Genomic DNA, 20,423 nt, shown 5'->3' on the forward strand with positions numbered 1-20,423 from the left:
GGACCTTCTGGTAGAAAGAAGCAGGACTGCCCTGAACCCCTGACCCCCTACATGTTCAGAAGTGTATTAGGTTGGTCTGAAGCACTGAGTGACTTTGGGGAGTGCTCCCTTAAAGTGAAAAGCTTGTCAAAGTTCAGGCATTATGTGATTAAAAAGAAGAAGAGGAACAGGCCCTGTAGCCTCGTGGTTAAAGGAGCTGGATTCCGCCTGGCCAACTGTGGTTTAAGTCCTATCCCTGGATTCCGCCTGGCCAACTGTGGTTTAAATCCTATCCCTGGCTGCTGGAGAAACACACTGGGCACATGTGTGTGTGCCCCAAATCCTGACAAGATGGGGACATGGAGGAGACAGGATTGTGGCATAACCACGCCAAATTCCAGGCTTGCTTTCGCTTTCTCTTTCTCTCTCTCTTTCTCTGTTTCTCTCTCGTTCTCTGGTGAGAACACATTGCCTCTGGTATTTAAAAAAAAAGAAAGAAAGAAAGAAAAAGAAAACAAAATGGAGAGAGCCCAGGACTCTAAGGGCATGACCATTTCCATTGGCTTTACTGAACTGGCGGCTGGTGCTTTCAGACTGCTCGCAGTGTCACAGTTGGGGACAGGCACCTCAGTGAGCCAGCACACAGGACTGGCCCGGCCTTGAAGGACTTCTTACTCCTTACCACAAAACAAAGAGGCTTGAAGGAGAATGCTTTCAAAAGTCATTTCCAGCTTGAGTAAAACCTTGAACTCTAAAATCGTTAACCAAGAAGTTCTGAGTAAATCACCAGGATTAGAATAGGTGTCAGGCCAGCTCATAACCTGGTGGTTAAGGGAACAGGATCCCGGATGGCTGGCACACGGTTCCAGTCCCAGACACAGTTACTTAAACTGGGCATGGGCACTTGGAGGCCCAGAATCCTGGCAGGATGAAGAAATGGACAGGAGTTAGGGGCAAGACCATGCCCCATGGCGGGGGCGGGGGGACTTTCTCCCTCTCTCTGTCTATCCTTGGTGAGCACACACCCCTTCTGGCAAAATAAATCAATAACAGTTTAAAATATACATATGTAAAAGTACAGTCTGGTAGCATTCCTGATTAGCATGAAAAAGCACACCGAGAGAATGCAGACCAGCTCCGATCTCTGGGCGGGCCTGCTGTTAGGAGGTCTGCAGTGGATGCAGACTGAAGGGTCTGCCCTAGTGGCTGGGACACTCAGAGTTAAGATCTGCTGCGCTTCAGGGTTAGGGGAAGGCAAGGAGAACTCGAAGAGGAAAAAAGCGATTGAATTAAAGGAGCCAGATTACTTATGGCAGTAGAAAAGGCACAAGCTTCTCCTCTCGATCCCCGACAAGCTTAGAAAACCTGCCCAGCCACAGAAGAGGACATCTGGTAATCTGTAGAACACAGCAGCTGGGGGGCTTTCCCCCATTAACCACCCAACTGACATCGCTTCCTCTTGCCCAATGCTTATGGGCTCATTCTCCTGCCCCCTTGCCAGTTTCTTTCTCTCTCTTTCTAACTTGCCAGAAGGCATGTCAGCTTGCCCTCACGACATGGAGGAAGAGAGAAAATGACACCTTCCACTGGGACATGCAATCCCTTTTTCATTTCTCCATCCCGTCGGAATGGGGGGCACATAAGTACACCGAATATTTTTCAAGCCGCCTAGGCTGGGACTTGAACTGCTGTTTGCCACATGGGATCCAGCTTCCTTAACTACCAGACCACAGGGCCAGCCCTAGTTTACTTTTTAAAAGAATTTCTCAGACCCGTAGTTTAATCAGGAACTAATGGGTGGTGACAGAACTCAGCCAGCAGTTGGTCTCCTCTGCTCTGTCCTGCCTTCTACTCACTCTGGATCAGGCTGAGGTATGAGGTACAGTGTTACTTTCCTTTGTCTCAGGAGAAAAAACCCTGATGCACTTGACAGTGTAACCAGCACTTGACCGCAGTGCGTGGAAGAGTCAGATGGCTTCTGCAATTTTCCACCAGGAAGCCCAGGCCCTTGGGAATAACCGGTGGTATTGGGAAAGGAAACCCTTGTGCACATCCGGCCCCTCTATGCTTTATAGACAAGTTTCTACTCCGATATTTATAGTCGAACTCAGCGTTGAATGTAAGATTATCACTGCGTCCAAGGGAAAGTCCCTTTAAGAGATGAAGTTGTCTCCTCTGATTCCAGCATTCTCGATGCTGAGAGTTGCTTCCTTGACCAAGATACTACACGTTCCGACCCTCTGGCTCCCGAGACCGTACCCCTCTGGCCCCCATGCACCAACTCAGCTGCACAGCTGTTCCCTGCAGGCCTCTCCCTCTGGGCTTTTCTTGCCTACAGCACTTTCGCTGTGTGGTTTTTCCCAGTGTGTGTTTCCCTCCCCTTCTGCTAGTCTCTGTCTTCTCATTCTTTGGAACCCAGCATAAATGTAGCTAAAGGGAAAGAAACTCCCCTGATCTTCCTCACGGCCACACAAACCCATGTTAGACCCTCTTGGTATGCTAAATTATACATTAAGAGTGGTTAACAGGGCCAGCAGGTGGCATGGTGATAGAGGGTTGGACTCCCACATGGCTGACTGTAGTTCGAGTCTCAGACCTGGAGGCATGCTTTCTCACTTTCTCTCTCTCTCGCTCTCTCTCTCTCTCTCTCTGGTAAGCACATATGCCCAATAGGAAGTTTAAAAATAATAATAATAACAATAATAATAAAACTAAATACATTTTTAAAAAAGAATAAAAGATTGGCTAACATGGTAAATTATGTTTTCTGTATAATTTGCCACACATGCACAGGAAACCATCCTGAAGTCCCTCATTTTTCTTCCTTGGTGCTTCCCAGGGCCGCAGCTCAGTAACTGTAAACGTGTGTTCACGGTCTCCCTCTACTATTAGAACTTAAGTCCAGTGAGGTAGCAGGAGGCTCACCTGTCTGGCTCACTGTAATACTTAGATGGTCCAGACACACAGCAGGAGCTTAAAAATTACTTGTTGAATGGGCAGGCCCTGTAGCCTAGTGGTTAAGGGAGTCAGATTCCACATGGCCAACTGTGTTTTGAATCGCCCCCCCCCCGCAACCCCCAGTGGCTTGGAAAAGATGTTAGGTTCGTGTGTGAGCACCCAAAATCTCTACAGTAGAGAGAAATGGGGAAGAGACTGTGGTGTGACCACACCCCATTTGGGGGGCTGCCTTTCCCACCCCCCCATCTCTCTCTGGCAAGTGCATGCACCCTTTGGCAACTAAAAAAAAATTACTTGTTGATCAAATAATGAATTAGAAGACAGATCAGAAAGACCACAATGTCAGCCCTTTCCGGAGTCATTTCCTATTTTCTGCCTCTGGTTTTTCTTGTTCTCCCTGCTCAGCATTCAAGGCTGTCTAGGAAATGCTGACTGAGGGCCGACTGCCTTGCACTTTAACATCATATCAATATCCACAAGGGCTTTATGCTGCACCCTGTTCTCAAGTTTAAGAGTGGACCGACACCACTGAGTTTGATCAGCTATGCTGTGTGTTCTGCCTTCACAGGGCACCTGGCTGCCCACACAGAGCACGGGCATGTTGTCAGAGGTTCTGAAAGATTCCTAAGGTCTCACCATAATTTCAATTTAGAGTTGGGCAAGAGTTTCCCAGTTTTGTCTGTACAGGGCAACTAGCAGGGTCCTTCTCAGAGGGACTCCCCCCTTCCTTTTTTTAAAAGAATTATTTATTTGATTCCATTTGTTGTTATTATGATTATTATTTTAATTGACCAGAGACAGGGAAAGTGATAAAGTAAGCCACTAGGTCTGGGGCATGAACTGCGGTCGGCCATGTGGGAGTCCAGCGTCCTAACCACCGGGCCGCCTGCTGGCCCCAGGACACCCCTTTTTGTAGAAACAGAAGGTGTCGGTGGTACAAATGGGATTGAAGAGAGGAAGTCAATCAAGGTCAACAATCATCTATTAAATGATGATGATGTGAGTCACTAAGAATTTTTCAATGAATCGGACAGAAATCCTATCCTTAAAGTGCTTTTGCTCTACTGTCCGGTCAAGGTAGGAAGAACGTTTAGCCACACTTAGAACCTAGAGTGTATTTTAAATCTTTAGCATATAAATTGACTGTATTTTTCTTTTCCTCCAGTGTCTCTGTAATTACGCTTTGCTGTAGGAATGGTGCCTCTATTTCTCCATGGATAGTCATATAATAACGGAGAGAGACTGTTAGGAAGGATCAGTGTGCTCATCTTTGGTGCTTTGACCATGGAAAATGGGAGAAATGGACAGTGAAGCAAAGGCTGGGTCAGCCGTAGTGTTGAGACCGATTGAGACGGCCTCCCCAGCTTAGTCTAGTGAGGTTGGAGCAGGGCAGGGAAGTGATAGCACCAGCCCTGGGAAACCGCTCGGCCATTTGGAGCTGCTTGAGGCCAGGCGCCCACTCACAGAGCTTCGCAGAATTAGCGGTGTCCATCCAGGAACATCCAGGAATCTGCAGGCCAAGCACCTGATGTCACCCACCAGAAAACGTTCCTGGGCAAAGCGGTCCAGAGAAATCCAAGGCCTCAACCTCTGACCTGCCCACCAGGGAACAGGAGCAGGTGTTCCTGGCTCCCACGGGGCTGAGCCGTCGGGGCCTGCACCTGTCTGAAGCTGCTTGCTTCGAGCTCCTCTCGTGTCTGTGCTTCTCAGGTTCCTCCTGATGATGGGCGTGCTCTTCTGCTGCGGAGCTGGGTTCTTCATCCGGAGGCGCATGTACCCCCCGCCGCTGATTGAGGAGCCGGCGTTCAACGTGTCCTACACCAGGCAGCCCCCAAACTCCGCTCCAGGTCAGCCAGCCCCTCTGTCCCCGTCTCTCCCTGCAAACCACTATAAAGGGACTGCCACAGCATATGCTGGAAGGGACCACATTAGGCTATTTTCCTCACGTAAGGTGTAATGGTTAACTTTATTGTGCATTTACATCGATAACAAATGCACCATGTGTTAGATCGTATGCCATCACCTCGTGGGTTTCTTTTAAATAATTATTTATTTAATTTTATTTGTTTTATTATTTTTTAAAATATGGTATAGGGAATACACACTCACCAGAGAGAGACAGAGAAAGCAAGCTGCCAGGTCCTGGGCTCGAACCACGGTCACTCATGCCTAAACCACCACTCACCCAGCGGGCCGCTCACCTTGTATTTTTCTGTGATGAGTGTTGCACCTTATACGTATGCTGTGTCATTTATTTATGCATATTGTTTGCTCTCTGCCTTTTTTCTTAAAAATTATTTCATGTACAAATTTCTGGGTAGGGACAGTAGTGTCTCTGCCAGTCTTAATGCTGGCGGACCGAGTATTAACATCCTACTAAATGGTAATGTTCTTACCTATTCTGTTGCTGCTGATCATTTGTTTTCTTTGTTTTGTCTTTTATTTATATCATTCATGCAGTAAGGACTTATTGTACACTTACAGGTATTCTGAGTATTTCTAAATAGTGAAACTGAAGACATTTTTATACAAGTGACATTTGGCCTATTTAGGACCCATTGCCCAAAATGATGTCCCAGAGTCATAGAGAATTAGCTGGTAAAACATGGCCTTGACTACCTGAGGTTCTTACGCAGTGTGGTGTGTGGGGCCGGCTCCCTCAGGACACAGGCTGTGCTCTGCCGCGGTGTACGAGGTGCTTCCCTTCCTTGGAGGAGAGCCCAGGGCCCTGGAGGACCTGGTAGACACTGCTGATGAGAGCTCAGGCTCCTGTGACTCTGCTCTGGTCACGGTTTCCATGGAGGTGTTGGGGACACGTCTCTGTTGATTGCAAGCTGTAGTAGATGGTCAGAATTCTAGAAGTGGTTGTTGCCTTAACTTTCACGAAGTTTCAGTTCTGTGAAATGAGAAGTCCTAGAGACCTACTGTATGGCGCAGGGCCTGCAATGAACAAAACCATAGTGTACAGTGAGGATTCGCTAGGAGGGTCAAGCTTATGTTCTGTGTCCTTGTCACACAGAATATAATAATACATAAATAAGAGGGCTATGTGTGGAAAGCTGGGTCCTCTGTTAGCAAGACATGGTCTGAATCCTGGCCCCGGTGACTTGAAAAACATTCTGGGCACATGTGCATGCATTCCCCAAATCCTGATGGGGTGGAGAAATAGAGGCCAAAGAATTGGAGCATGAACCACACACCGTTGGGAGGATGCCTTCTCTCTCTCTCTCTCTCTCTCAAGTACACGTGCCCTCTGACAATAAATATAATAAATAAATAAATAAATAGGAGGGCAGAGGAGGTGATAGATATGTTTATGGCATAGATTGTGGTGATAATTTCATGGCTTATCCTGTTGCCAAACTCAAGTTGTAGTCATTAAATATATACAGATGGCCTCCAGTTTAGAATGGTTAGACTTGCAATTTCTTGACTTCACAATGCATTGACTTGCAACTCTCTGTCTTCCCAATGGGCTTATCAGGATATTAAATGCATTTTCCACTTACAGTACTTCCAACTTACCATGAGTTTATCAGATGTAACCTCATCATAAACGAGGGCGTTTCTGTAGAGTTTTTTTACATGTCAATGACACCAATCATATCTCAACAAAGTGGCTTAAAATAAAAGAGAGAAGAAGGTTGATTGAATGTAAAAGGACGAAAACAAAGTGTCTTCTCTTCTCTGTTTCTCCTGAGGACAAGCTGTTTCCAAGACGTAAAGAAGATGAAGCTGGTCATGTGCATACTTGTTCTTTTACAAGTTTATTCTACCAGATGCTTTAAAAGGGCTTCTTTAAAAAAGAATGCCCTTTTTATTTAAAAAGATTATGCTCAGAGGTGATATGGAGGCACAGTGGTAAAACATGCTGTTCTGTGATGCCGATCCACCTGCGAAGGCTCTGGGTTCTTGTCTGGAGGCCTCCCTGAGTACGTGGAGCGCATGCGTGCCTGCGGTCTGGGACTGGCCGAGGCTGGCAGTGGATCCTGACATCAGGACCCTGTTCTCTTTCTCTCTGTCTCACTCATGGAAGAAATTAAAAATAAATTTAAAAAACAGAAAGATAGGAATGCATAATTTTTTAGAACAGTTCAGTGGGAGCTGTACCTTAAATTTTTACTCAGGGCAAGTACCAGTTTGCATTTATAAGTAGATTTTGTTTCATATTTGTAAATATCTGAATGCTTTCAAATTTGTGCTTTCTCCTAGATGAATATTTTTCAGGTAAAATGGGAGGCAAAGACAACTCCCTCCCCTCCGCCAAAAAAAAAGAAAAAGAAAGAGAGAGAGACAAGATCAGAGAAGTGGGTTATTTGGAGAGTTAGGGGTTTTCTCTTCTTTCTGTGTTTGCTAAGATTTCAGTACAGGAAAGAGCGGCCATTATCCCACACGGCACACAGGTGCAAGGTGTCCTTGGTCCTTAGTGCTGGCCAAGTGTCAGCGTCTGTGTCTGTGGCTCGTCTGAACGGTGGTGGCTGCAGTGACATGCTTAGACCCATGCCTTCCCCTGCATGGTTCCCCTCGAGAGTCCCGTGGTATCTCAGGATTTCCTGGCGTAACGCGTCCCTGCACCTTCTTCCGTCAACCCCCCCAAGCCGTGCCTGCTACAAGTTTTCCTACTCACTGGTCTCCTCCAGCTCCTCTCCGTCTTCCATGTGGCCACCAGAGAGTTCTTTTTACAAACAGAAAAAATAAAAAACAGAAACAAAAAGCAGCAGGTCATGTTTTTCAGCTGCTCAGGGTCTCTGCCCATCACTTTGCTCACAGGGGCAGGTGCAGACTCCTGACCCGAGGCGAGGGCTATCTGCAGGCTCAGCCGTTGCCACCCACCTCAGTGTCCACACGGACTGGCCTCCTGTCTCCAGTCCTGCTGTCACACTGGGCCCGGCACATGCCCTTCCTCTTTCTGAAGAACCCACTCTTCCTCCAGGTGCTGCTCTGTTACCCCCGTGGTGAAATCGTCCCCAACCATTTCCCTTCTCCCCTGGACATATGGACAGCTTTTGGGGTGGGTTTTAATTCTTCATATGGACATTATGCTCCTCCCAGGCCCCCTGTAGGACTCATGTCCCAGGCACCAAGCAGACGCCCAGCCCATGTGAACCAGGTGTCCAGGATGACCTGGGACCGGGAGTCCAGGCCTGCCTGAATCGTTCTCTCGGCTCTTATTTACCGCACGCCTGCTAAGTCTCCTGCAGGAGCTCGGGCACAAGGGTACGGCCTGGATTCCAGCCCCCACTTGTCCCCATGTGCAGTGCTTGGCTTGCACACCCATGCGGAGCTCTGAGTGTCATAACTGGAGAGTTACGGACCTGGACCGTGATGAGAGCTCTAGAGAAAAGGCTGAGGGTGACGGGAAACCGCGAAAGTGGAAACTCAGTCTGGTAGGCAGACCGAGGAAGGCTTCCATGGATGTGTTAGCAGACAGAGAGGCTGGGCTGTGTTGTGGGAAATACTCGGTTCTTTGGGTCCAGGCCTCTAAGGTTAGAGACCCGCCCTGAGACGCAGAGTTAAATTACAGATGTGAGTAAAGTATGAAGAGAAGTTTTTAATAGAAGAGTGAAGATGTTTAACAACAACAACAAAAAAAACACCCACACCAGCAGGACATGGGGGTGGCAGCTGCCAGAGGGGACAATAGCCCTGAGGACGAGGTTAGGGGCTGCTTTCATCCCAGGATCTTGTTATGAATACACGTGAGGGGCGTGAGGGGAGGTCTGTCATAGGCAGCTCTTTTGCGTGACCCTGTGGGCTAGCTGTGCCTGCGACCTCTCCTCACCCGAGGGAAATCGATTAGCTGGTTGAGGGAAGTCAAGCGCATTCCCGCGTGGACGCTGAAGGTGTAAGCACGGGGATGATTTTGCCCATATCGGTTTACTGCCTCGAGTGGGAGGTATTGAAGAAACACTGAATGGAACGGCAGTAGGGAGGCTAGGACCCTTCCCTCGGCCTTCAAAGGAAGCTTAGGTAATAAAAGTAGATCTACCTCTCGGTGCCAAGGGGTCTGCCGCGATTCCTGCTAGCGGTGACTGATGTGTCAGATGTCCCTTTTGTTGTCAAATTGGGACTCCCAGCTCGTAACGCCTACCTATAACAAAGGGTCGTTTGGACTGAAGTCAGAAATAACGTTTCCTTGGGGCTGAGGTGGGAAACAGTCGGAGGCAGAGTGGGCAGGAGGCCCCTGTGACCTTCCTTTCCAACAGCCTTTTAAACCCGCAAAGACAACTGAGCTGCAACCCCCTAGCAGGCACTGTTAGTCCCAGAGCCATGCAGCAACTGCAGACGTCCAAAGGTGGGTGAGTATGAGAGGCTCCAGGGCAGGAGAAGAACAAATAAAAATACCCAGTACCCCTGGAAAGAGCAGAGAAAGACCCCTGGGGAGTAGACCAGGGAGAAGCTACTGAGGGCCAAGCTCCTGTGCCCTTTTAGGGGTGGTTGTTACCACCAGAGTCACAGAGGGGTGGCCTGACTCCACTCCACACAGGGATGTGTTAGCAGACAGAGAGGCTGGGCTGTGTTGTGGGAAATACTCGGTTCTTTGGGTCCAGGCCTCTAAGGTTAGAGACCCGCCCTGAGACGCAGAGTTAAATTACAGATGTGAGTAAAGTATGAAGAGAAGTTTTTAATAGAAGAGTGAAGATGTTTAACAACAACAACAAAAAAAACACCCACACCAGCAGGACATGGGGGTGGCAGCTGCCAGAGGGGACAATAGCCCTGAGGACGAGGTTAGGGGCTGCTTTCATCCCAGGATCTTGTTATGAATACACGTGAGGGGCGTGAGGGGAGGTCTGTCATAGGCAGCTCTTTTGCGTGACCCTGTGGGCTAGCTGTGCCTGCGACCTCTCCTCACCCGAGGGAAATCGATTAGCTGGTTGAGGGAAGTCAAGCGCATTCCCGCGTGGACGCTGAAGGTGTAAGCACGGGGATGATTTTGCCCATATCGGTTTACTGCCTCGAGTGGGAGGTATTGAAGAAACACTGAATGGAACGGCAGTAGGGAGGCTAGGACCCTTCCCTCGGCCTTCAAAGGAAGCTTAGGTAATAAAAGTAGATCTACCTCTCGGTGCCAAGGGGTCTGCCGCGATTCCTGCTAGCGGTGACTGATGTGTCAGATGTCCCTTTTGTTGTCAAATTGGGACTCCCAGCTCGTAACGCCTACCTATAACAAAGGGTCGTTTGGACTGAAGTCAGAAATAACGTTTCCTTGGGGCTGAGGTGGGAAACAGTCGGAGGCAGAGTGGGCAGGAGGCCCCTGTGACCTTCCTTTCCAACAGCCTTTTAAACCCGCAAAGACAACTGAGCTGCAACCCCCTAGCAGGCACTGTTAGTCCCAGAGCCATGCAGCAACTGCAGACGTCCAAAGGTGGGTGAGTATGAGAGGCTCCAGGGCAGGAGAAGAACAAATAAAAATACCCAGTACCCCTGGAAAGAGCAGAGAAAGACCCCTGGGGAGTAGACCAGGGAGAAGCTACTGAGGGCCAAGCTCCTGTGCCCTTTTAGGGGTGGTTGTTACCACCAGAGTCACAGAGGGGTGGCCTGACTCCACTCCACACCGGCTGTTACGGGGAAGCCTTCAATGAATGGGGGTGTTTACATTCTACCTAGAGCACCTGCAATGTATTAGGTTGCTGGAGTCATGACGCATGTTTGCGTAGAAAAACAAACAAAACCACGTCCTGACTTCCGATGACCCAATAGATGCCTCTGGAACTGGTTCCGAGAACTCAGCCACAGCCACTGCGAGATGTCGATTTGGGCCCAGCTTTCCACAGGGAGTTGCTGTTTTCCCAGCCTCATCTTCTCTGAACAAAATGTAGACTAAACTCATCATCACCCTTCCATTTGTCTACTACTTGCAAGCCTGTGATGGCATGAAGTTGATTCCCAAAATATAACAAAAAATATAAACATTTTGGGAGTGTTTTTGATATCCTTCAAAAATACGCATACTTGGGGGACCAGCAGTTAGCGTAACAGCTATGTCGCTGGACTCCCACATAGTCAACCGTGGTTCGAGTCCCGAACCCGGTGGCTTAAACTCACGCTGGGCGGGTGTGCGTGCGTGCCCAAGATCCCAAGAGGAGAATGGAGGAGAAGGCATTGCGGTGTGGCCATCCCCCGCGGGGGGTGATTTCTCGCTTTCTATCTCTCTATCGCTCTGTCTGTCGGGCGAACATCCATGCCCTATAGCAAAAACCTCTCAAAAAAAAAGAAAAAAAGAAAAAAAATGCACATACTTGGGAATATCAAAAATATATTCATATGATGTAGTCGAGAGTACCTTTTTATATGATACACTCACGAACACATCATATGAAAATAGGCTTGCTTTGTGCCCGAGGAGACAGTTTCTATAATTTCACTGCAGAACCAAAGGCTGTGTCACACTGTCACATGTTAGCAGCTCTTGGCTTGGCAAGAATTTAACTGCTTTCTTTGGACTCTTTAGAAATAAGAATATTCAAAATAAAATGAGGATCTGTTGGTTTCTAAGTGATTCCTTTCTGGGCACCCACCTCAGTGCCTGGGTGAGATTCATCCCATTGTAATTGTTTGCTGCGACCCAATAACATTTAGGGCACCGTGCCCTTGGAAGTGTGGGGATGGCGAGCAGGCCACAAGGAAGAAAGTGATGCTCAGTGCACTGCAGCAGGCCCTCCCAGGAGGCACCGAGTCTGAGGACCCTGGCATCAATATGGAGCAGGGATGGGTGTTTGTGAATCTCCTGGGAGGCTCCCTTTGTTTTCTTTAGTCATCTGAGAGTCGGGAAGTGGATTCTGGTGACCTTTGCTTATTAATGAAAAAACGGTGTAAGAGGACCATTCCCAGCCACTGTGGGTGGGTGAGGAGGGGCGAGGCAGCCCCTGGCATGACTGTGGCATGCAGAGAGGCTCGCAGTGGTGTTCCGGCTGCAATCTGCAGCTAAGTCCCTGTCTCTGCTGAACATGGAAGCAGAACATCAGCATGTGGTAGAGGTGCTCCCCCCAGGGTTAGAAGAGGAATGAGCAGCTTCGAGGTTCTGGGACAGTACGTAGGCTGTCCCAGCACTGTCGGTGGTGGGAAAGGACTAGAGAGACAGATGTGGGCACTGTAGCTCAGAGCCTGGGCTCCAATCCTGTCAGGGACCAAAAGCTACAGAGGTCTTTACTGCTGGTCAGAGGTCTTGAGGCTTGGTGGGGGTGCACAGAGGACTACGGTGTGTGTAGTGGGGATTTAGGAGGCCTGAGGTCTGAGAGGCCCAGGGTGGGCCACTGTCCCTTCAGAGCCTCAGCGTCTTAGCTGCAAAATGAAGTCATTCGTAGCGGAGCACTCCTCATTTTATTGACTCTGTTCGTGCAGTGGTGGCCAGGATGCAGCAGGAGAGTCAGAGCTCCCTAAAGTCTGGAGCCCCCAATCCTGCAGGTCGACCTTGTTAGGGTGATCTGTATCTGGGGCTGTGAAATAATTCACAGGCTCAGAGTAAGTGAATAGAATAGGTTTATTATTCACTTTTTAAGGGAGGAAAGAGGCCCGATGTCCAGAGTTGTATGGGGCCTGAAAGGTGGGGGCTAGAGACCTTCAAAAGAAGAGAATTTAGGGGGAGCCAGCAGTTAGCGTAATGGCTATGTCACTGGATTCCCATGTAGTCGACCGTGGTTTGCGTCCCAGACCCAGTGGCTTAAAACTCACGCCGGGCACATGTGCGTGTGTGCCCAAGATCCTGAGAGGAGAATGGAGGAGAAGGGATTGCGGCATGACCATCCCCCCTGGGGGGCGATTTCTCGCTTTCTGTCTCTATGTCTCTCTCTGTCTGTCTGGCGAGCGCACACGCCCTATAGCGAAAATCTCTCCAAAAAAAAAAAAAGGGGGGGAATTTAGGGTGGAGTAATTAGGTGGTCCTGCATCAGGATGCCAGGTAGCCTTTGACAACATCTGGGTGACTCAGCCATCTTCAGTTAAATCAAGTAGCCCTTTTGTAAGGGCTGATCAACCATGTAAGTAAGGTCAAGCATCTCCTTGCCTTTTCTCTGATTCTGAAGAATTCCCCACTGGGGCAAGTCCCCTCCCACCAGAACAAACCAAACCTGGTTTGACCTGGTCCTTCCTCCCCTCTCACCAAGGGTATTCAAGGCTGCTGGAAAATCCTGCCTTCCCTTCAGCAGAGCCTAAGATAAGAGACAAATATCCAGGGACCAGCAGTTGGTGTAAGGACTATGTCGCTGGACTCCCATGTAGTCGACCGTGGTTCGAGTCCAGACCCGGTGGCTTAACCTCACGCAGGCACGTGTGCGTGTGTGCCCAAGATCCCGAGAGAATGGAGGAGAAGGGATTGCAGTATGGCCGTCTCTCCCCCAGGGGGTGGGGGGCGATTTCTCGCTTTCTATCTCTCTGTCTTTTTCTGTCTTTCTGGCGAGCACATGCACCCTATAGCAAAAGCCTCTCAAAAAAAAAAAAAAAGGAGCAAATATCCAAGGGTTGATTTCCTAAAAGAAAATGCCTGAGGCAACCAGGAGGTACTTCATGTGCCCTTTCAGACTTTATTTGTTCACTCCTTGGAAAACATTAGCCAGCCAGCTGAGCCACTGTGCTCGACAGGAGGTAAGTAAGTGAGGTTCTCTCACTATCCCTTAGTAATCCAGAAAGGTGGGCATAGAAATCCTAAGGGTCTGGGCCAAGGCAGAGCTGTAGGCCTGGAGGGGAGGACGTGCCAGATGTCAGGACCTAGAGGCCTTGGCTGTACTCTGTGTACTCATGATCAAATGTGGTGGGTGGAGGGGGGGTGTTAAGGGAGTTACAGAAGGAAGATGATTAAATCACAGTTTGTCTTACGCAGCTACTCAAGTTGAGAGTCAAGATGTCAAGATCAAGGGTGTGGGGAACCAGCAGTTAGCGTAATGGCTATGTCGCTGGACTCCCACGTAGTCGACGGCGGTTCGCGTACTGGACCCGGTGGCTTAAAACTCACGCCGGGCACGTGTGCGTGCGTGCCCAAGATCCGGAGAGGAGAATGGAGGAGAAGGGATTGCGTCGTGACCATCCCCCCCTGGGGGGTGATTTCTCGCTTTCTCTCTCTCTGTCTCTTCTGTCTGTCTGGCGAGCACACGTGCCCTATAGTGAAAACCTCTCCAAAAAAAAAAAAAAAAGATCAAGAGTGTGTAGTTACATGGCAATGAGGTAGGAGTCAGGGACACCGAGATGACGCAGGAAGTTGGGGTGATCAGACCCAACACCAGGACTGAATCTGGAACCACAAGCTGACCAGTTTCTTGTCTCATATTCATGAAGAATTAGAGATGTGGGCACAGAGAAAGGATAGTAAAGCAGAGTTTATTAAGAGAGAAAAGGAGAAACAGAGCTCCTAAGAAGGGAGGGGTTCCTATATGGGTTGCTGAAGAGGAGCAGGGGCATATTTTGTTTTATTTTGTTTTGTTTTGTTTCTTATCTTGGTCAGGAACACCTTTGTCCAGGCTTGTTCTCAAGAATGGGTTTTTTCATGTGTTTCCCTTGTGGTGGGGGAGTCACATGCTAGATGGGTCCAGTTATTTTTCCTAATTTTGGAGTGGATCAGGAGATTCTCTTTGTTTAAAAGCTTTGGGCTGTAAAAACTATTATCTTCTCAGAATGTGATGGCCAGGAAAAGAACTTCCGTTCTTTACTTTAGTTCATACTGCCTAGATTAATCACTGAGTCACCATTGCAAGCTGTTTCTGTGAGCTGCTGCTGAGCTATTGTGTCTCCATCTTAAAATTTAGCCATTTTGTGATTCCATTTTGGGCGTATACCCTAACTATATTCTTAGGGTCCCTGTCATTTTCTGTGGAATGGCAGCTATTCCAACAAATAAATCCAAAAGAGAGATTGGAGAGAAGAATTAATAATGGAATCTGTTCTCTTAATGCGGTTTGAGTTTTCTTTAAAAATGCTTTCCTTGGGAACCAGCAGTTAGCATAATGGCTATGCCACTGGACTCCCACGTAGTCAACTGCGGTTCGCGTCCCGGACCCGGTGGCTTAAAACTCACGCCGGGTGCGTGTGTGTGCGTACCCAAGATCCAGAGAGGAGAATGGAGGAGAAGGGATTGCATCGTGACCATCCCCCCTGGGGGGTGATTTCTCGCTTTCTGTCTCTCTGTCTCTCTCTGTCTGTCTGGTGAGCGCACGTGCCCTATAGCGAAAACCTCTCTGAAAAAAAAAATGCTTTCCTTTAGGGCCTGTAGGTGGCATGGAGATTAAGGGGCAGGATCCTACATGGCTGACTCTGCAGTTTGTATCCTGGACCCAGTGGCTTGAAAAATCACACTGGACACATGTACGTGTGTGCCTAAAAACCCTAGAGGAGAAAGAATTGCTGCATGATCATCTCCCCTGAAGGGTGTTTTTAGTTTTTTGGTTTTTGGTTTTTTTAACCACCACCCCTGCTCTCTGGCAAATGCATATGCCCTATAGCAAAAAATTTAAAAATAAATAAAAATGCTTTTCTTTAATGATTAATACTGATTTTAAAAAAGATGAAATGGAAGTAGATGGAGTATTCCCATTGGGAAATAAATACGGTTTTGATCTTTCCCAGCAGAACATTCATGGTGAGTTCATTGATGGTTTTCTGACTGTTCTGATGTCTCAATCCTATAATAAATCTGTCACCCTGCACTGATGAGAGCGGCCTGACTAAATGACGCCAACTGCAAGAAAATGGAAATAGTAGGGAGGGTGTTTTGACAGTTTAATTACCCTGCAAATCATAGCTGAAGCACAAACAGGGCTGCTCTGGTTTGAGGACAATCTGTTTCTTAGTGCTGGTGGAATAAGCATAATTCTTCAAGATGATGGTGCTTTGGACATGCAGACATGGGGATGAGATAGAACTGCAGTCACCTTACCCCATCTCCAATCCCTGAGGCTCTAACATTTCCATTTATATTATATATATATACATACATACACACACACACACACACACATACACACATATTTTTTTTCTTCCTGAAAAAAAAAAAAAACTGAGAAAACAGAGTGAGATAACCCCGGGGTGCAGCTGTGGTGGGTTCTAAGAGTCATGTTCTATGTCAGAGGTTCCCAACCCCCAGTACCAGTCTGTGATCTGTTAGGACTCAGGCCACACAGCAGGAGGTAAGCAATGGGTGAATGAGCAAAGTTTCATCTGTATTTACAGCCGCTCCCCATTGCTGGCATTACTGCCTGAGGCCACTTCCTGTCAGAGCAGTAGCTACATTGAAACATCAGTAATCCCAATGCTCACTCGTCACCCCCATAATTCCAGTTTACCTTTGAATGCAGTTGCATTCTAGTTGCAGTAAAACATGCTCAGGGTCCCGCTGATTCTTCATTATGTTGAATTATATAATTATTTCATTATGTATTACAATGTAATAATAATATTGGTAGAAATAAAGTACACAATAAATATAATGTGCTTTAATCATCCCCAAACCATCCCCTACCCCAATCCTGATCCATAGAAAAATTGTCTTCCAGGAGACTGGTCCCAAAAAGTTTGGGGACCACTGTTTTATGGAGACTCACATGTGTTGCCTTTTTGTGCTGCTCTGCCTCCTTCAGGATGGAATTATTTTTGAGTTTTTAGGTTTTTTGGTTTATTTTTTTTTTTTGAGAGATTTTCACTGTAGGGCGCGTGCGCTCGCCAGACAGACAGAGACATAGAGACAGAAAGCGAGAAATCACCCCCCAGGGGGGATGGTCACGCCCCAATCCCTTCTCCTCCATTCTCCTCTCGGGATCTTGGGCACGAACGCACACGTGCCCGGCGTGAGTTTTAAGCCACCGGGTCCGGGACACGAACCGTGGTCGACTACGTGGGAGTCCAGCGACATAGCCATTATGCTAACTGCTGGTTCCCTGAGTTTATAGTTTTGATGAAAGAAATTAACTGGAAATAGTGAAATTAGTGTTTAAAAATCACGAATGCCAGTCTAGTGAAGTACGGTCGTAGTTACCAGAATGCTCTTGCTGATTCATCCCAGCTGGCAGAAGGTGGTTGGTGGGCCAGAGAATCAGGGCAAGTGGAATATGTTTCTGAGAGCTATTTCACCTAGTGAAGTCTAGGAATTATGCCACCTTTCAGTACAGAATTTGTCTTCACTAACCAGGAATATTTTCTTACTTAATATGTTCAGCGTGTGTTTTGTCCATCTGGTTTTCTGGCTCTGTGTGTCTCTCCCTCTGTCTTGTTAACTCTGGTCATTTTCTTTCCAACCTGACTGCTGCCCTTTCTTTTCCATAACAACTCACCTGCTGTTAGTTTGCACTGTCCAGTTCATAGTGAAGTAACATCTAGAATGCTGTATCCTATAAAAGTGCAAGGTGTTTTTGTTTTTGTTCTTTTGTATTTTTTTTTCATGTGAAAGCACTGGCATATGAATAGTGACAGGCAACTCATTTCACACAGGCATAGTTCAAAAAAGAAAGGCCTTTTTTACAGCCTGGCCCATGGGTAAGCTGTAGATAGTGTTACACTAATCACAACAAACAGCTTTCACATCTGTAACCTTCTTTGATGAGAGGGAACAGAAACTTACAGCAAATTTATGCCCCTTACCTCTTGTTCTCTGCTTAGCTGGTGTTAGAGCAAGGCAGTGGGAGCCCCTTGGCATGTCCAGTGATACTCTGTCTCATATCACAGGGAGGAGGCTGGCAGGGTGGAATAGCACCTTGTGGGTGTTGGTGAATGCAGAATAGGGTGGGACAGTGCCCACCCACTTCTGCACTCTTTACAACCAGGTGGGCACCTTCTTTATGGCACCTTCACATCTGATCTTCATCTCCGGACCATGGTCACGTCTGTCATGAACTTTTTTCCCGGTGCGTATTTGAAATGGCTCTTATTGTCCTTTCAAGACTGGCCCAAGGGCAAACTTAGAGCCAATGAGATAGAGCTCCTGGTTGCAGCGAGAGCTGGCCCTAGATGAGCCAGTGCACACACACGGACTTTCTGATGGGTACTCCTGAGCACGAGCACCGTGTACTGCACTGTGCTTAGCTCTGGGCAGGCAGCAGGGATGACAGATGCGGCCCAGATTGCAGGCTTTTCTTGCTCTCAGAGTTTGTCTGTTGGCCTTTTCTTATGGGAACTAGGGCCCCAGTGTCTTAACACAATATTAATGTGTGTCTCCATTGTATTTCAACTGTGCAATCTCTGTAAACCCTGACAGGTCAGTCTGAAAGGCTGGGGATCAGGTACCCAACCACATTTTAACTACCTGCCTACTCTCCTATCCAAAAAGCAGTGGTAGAAGGGCCTTTTTGGTCATGGAAAACACATACGTCAAGAAGAAACATATAGTCTTCTAATTCTCTTCTTTGGACCTACCCATGATGACTAGTTCGTCATGTATCCTTTAAGAAATATTCCATATAATAACCTATATGTATGTAAAAATGAAGTCTTGATAAAAATAACCTCTTATGATAAAGATATTATTGTCTAAAGTCATGTTTTTTGTTTTTTGTTTTTTGTTTTTGGAGAGGTTTTCGCTATAGGCGCGTGCGTTTGCCAGACAGACAAAGACATAGAGACGGAAAGTGAGAAATCACCCCCCAGGGGGGATGGTCACGCCTCAATCCCTTCTCCTCCATTCTTCTCTCGGGATCTTGGGCACGCACGCACACGCGCCCAGCGTGAGTTTTAAGCCACCGGGTCCGGGACGCGAACTGCGTTCGACTACGTGGGAGTCCAGCGACATAGCCATTACGCTAAATGCTGGTTCCCTAAAGTCATGTTTTGAATACACCTTCAAAATATTAGGTTGTCATGGTACCAGCAGATGGCAAAATGGTTATATTGCTGGACTCCCATATGACCGACAGTGGTTCAAGTCCCAGACCCAGGGACTTGAAACTCACACTAGGTGCATGTGCATGCATACTCAAAATCTCAAGAGGAGAATGGAGGAGGAGGGATTGCAGCATGGCAACCACCCCCCCGCCAAGGGAGTGATTTCTTGCTTTTTTGTCTCTGTCTCTGAAGCAAGCACACATTGCCCTATAGCAAAAATGTCTCTCTTATCAGGAAAGTTATGGAGAAAGTCATGATATATTTTTCTATGGTTTTCTAGACACAAATGTGTCATGACTTTTCAGACAACCCACTATCTAAAACTAAATCTTAAAAATAAGAGATAAAAAGGATGAAGCTGTCGGAGCATCAGTGTGTTGCTGATTGATCAAAATATCACATAAATGGCTGGTATGGGCTGGATGCTGCTGCTCAGCAGGCAGAGAACACACGGGAGGCCCAGGTGTTTTCCCTGCCCACCTTAAAAGCCAGGCACATACCTGTCACCCCAGCTACTTGGGAGGCTAAGGTAGGAGGACCAGGACCCAGTGCGATACTGTCACCACACACAGATGACAAATGGAGTATTTATTAGATTTGGCACGACAGAGCAACCCCGAATACTTTTACGAAAACAGAAACTCCGCGCCTTGGGAGCTGGACGAGGGTGCGCTCTGAGTTTTGTTTCTAACTTTGAGCCTCTCTGGCTAATCTGGGGAAAGCTACTTGGCTTCTCTGTGAGGCTGAGACTCTAAGGGTGATTGCCTTTCTTAGATTGACAGCTAAGCACAGTGGCTGCAAGGCCTATCTGCTCTAAAGAAGACATATTTTAGGCAAAAATAAAAACCACGTGTATGGGCAAAAAACTCAAGGACTGTATTTGTGACTAATTGTGTAACAGGTTATTTTAGTTTCTGTTCTGTGGAAAGTGTAAAGCAACCCAACAAAGGTTTTCAATGTAGATTTTTTTTTTTTTTTGGCACCCACGCTGTTGATTGCTAAGTGTAATGGTCTGATCGTGATGCTGAATAAATGTGTCTTTTTTTAAAAATTAAACATTTCAAAGCAGTACTCATGAATTGGAAAATCTTGGTAAGATAAAGAAGTGTACATTACCAAAGATGCATCCAGACATTGAAAATTGTGGGCTGGCCCTGTTGTCTAATAGTTAAGAGAACTGGATCCTACATGTGTGACCACATGGTTCGAATCTCAGCCTGGAGATTTGAAAAACATACCAGGCACATGTGTGTCCATATCCCAAATCCCAACAGGACAAAGAAATGGAGGAGAAAGGATTGTGGCATGGACATTTGGAAGTGCTTTCTCTCTCTCCCTCTGTCTTTCTGTTTTTCTCTGGCAAGTGCATGTGCTCCTCTGACCCCCCCCCAAAAAAAAAAAATTGAGTTTTGGTTTTGTTTGTTTGTTTATAGAGGGTTTTTGTTTGTTTGTTTGTTTCCCATAGGGTGTGTGTGCTTACTGGAGAGAGAGAGAGACAGTGAAAGAGAAAGTGAGAAATCACCCACCCGGGGGATGACCACGCCTCAGTTTCTCCACTCACCTCCTGGGATCTTGGACATGCATGCACGTGCACCTGGCATGATTCTCAAGCCACCGAGTCCAAGACGCCATGTGGGCGTCCAGCAACATAACCACTACATCGTCTACTAGCCTCAGATCTTGAGACT

The 20,423-nt window shown here is 47.4% G+C and overlaps 1 protein-coding gene across 1 annotated transcript in view; it reads left to right on the forward strand.

Annotated features, from left to right (window-relative positions):
* VOPP1 (VOPP1 WW domain binding protein) overlaps nucleotides 1–20,423 on the forward strand; it is a 30,849-nt gene that overhangs the window by 1,819 nt on the left and 8,607 nt on the right. The window contains 1 exon segment of the mRNA XM_027772035.1: nucleotides 4,648–4,784. Within this exon segment, the coding sequence (XP_027627836.1) occupies nucleotides 4,648–4,784 (137 nt within the window).

The sequence above is a fragment of the Tupaia chinensis genome, unplaced genomic scaffold, assembly GCF_000334495.1.
Source record: "Tupaia chinensis unplaced genomic scaffold, TupChi_1.0 Scaffold000249_1, whole genome shotgun sequence".
In the NCBI taxonomy this organism is placed as follows: domain Eukaryota; kingdom Metazoa; phylum Chordata; class Mammalia; order Scandentia; family Tupaiidae; genus Tupaia; species Tupaia belangeri.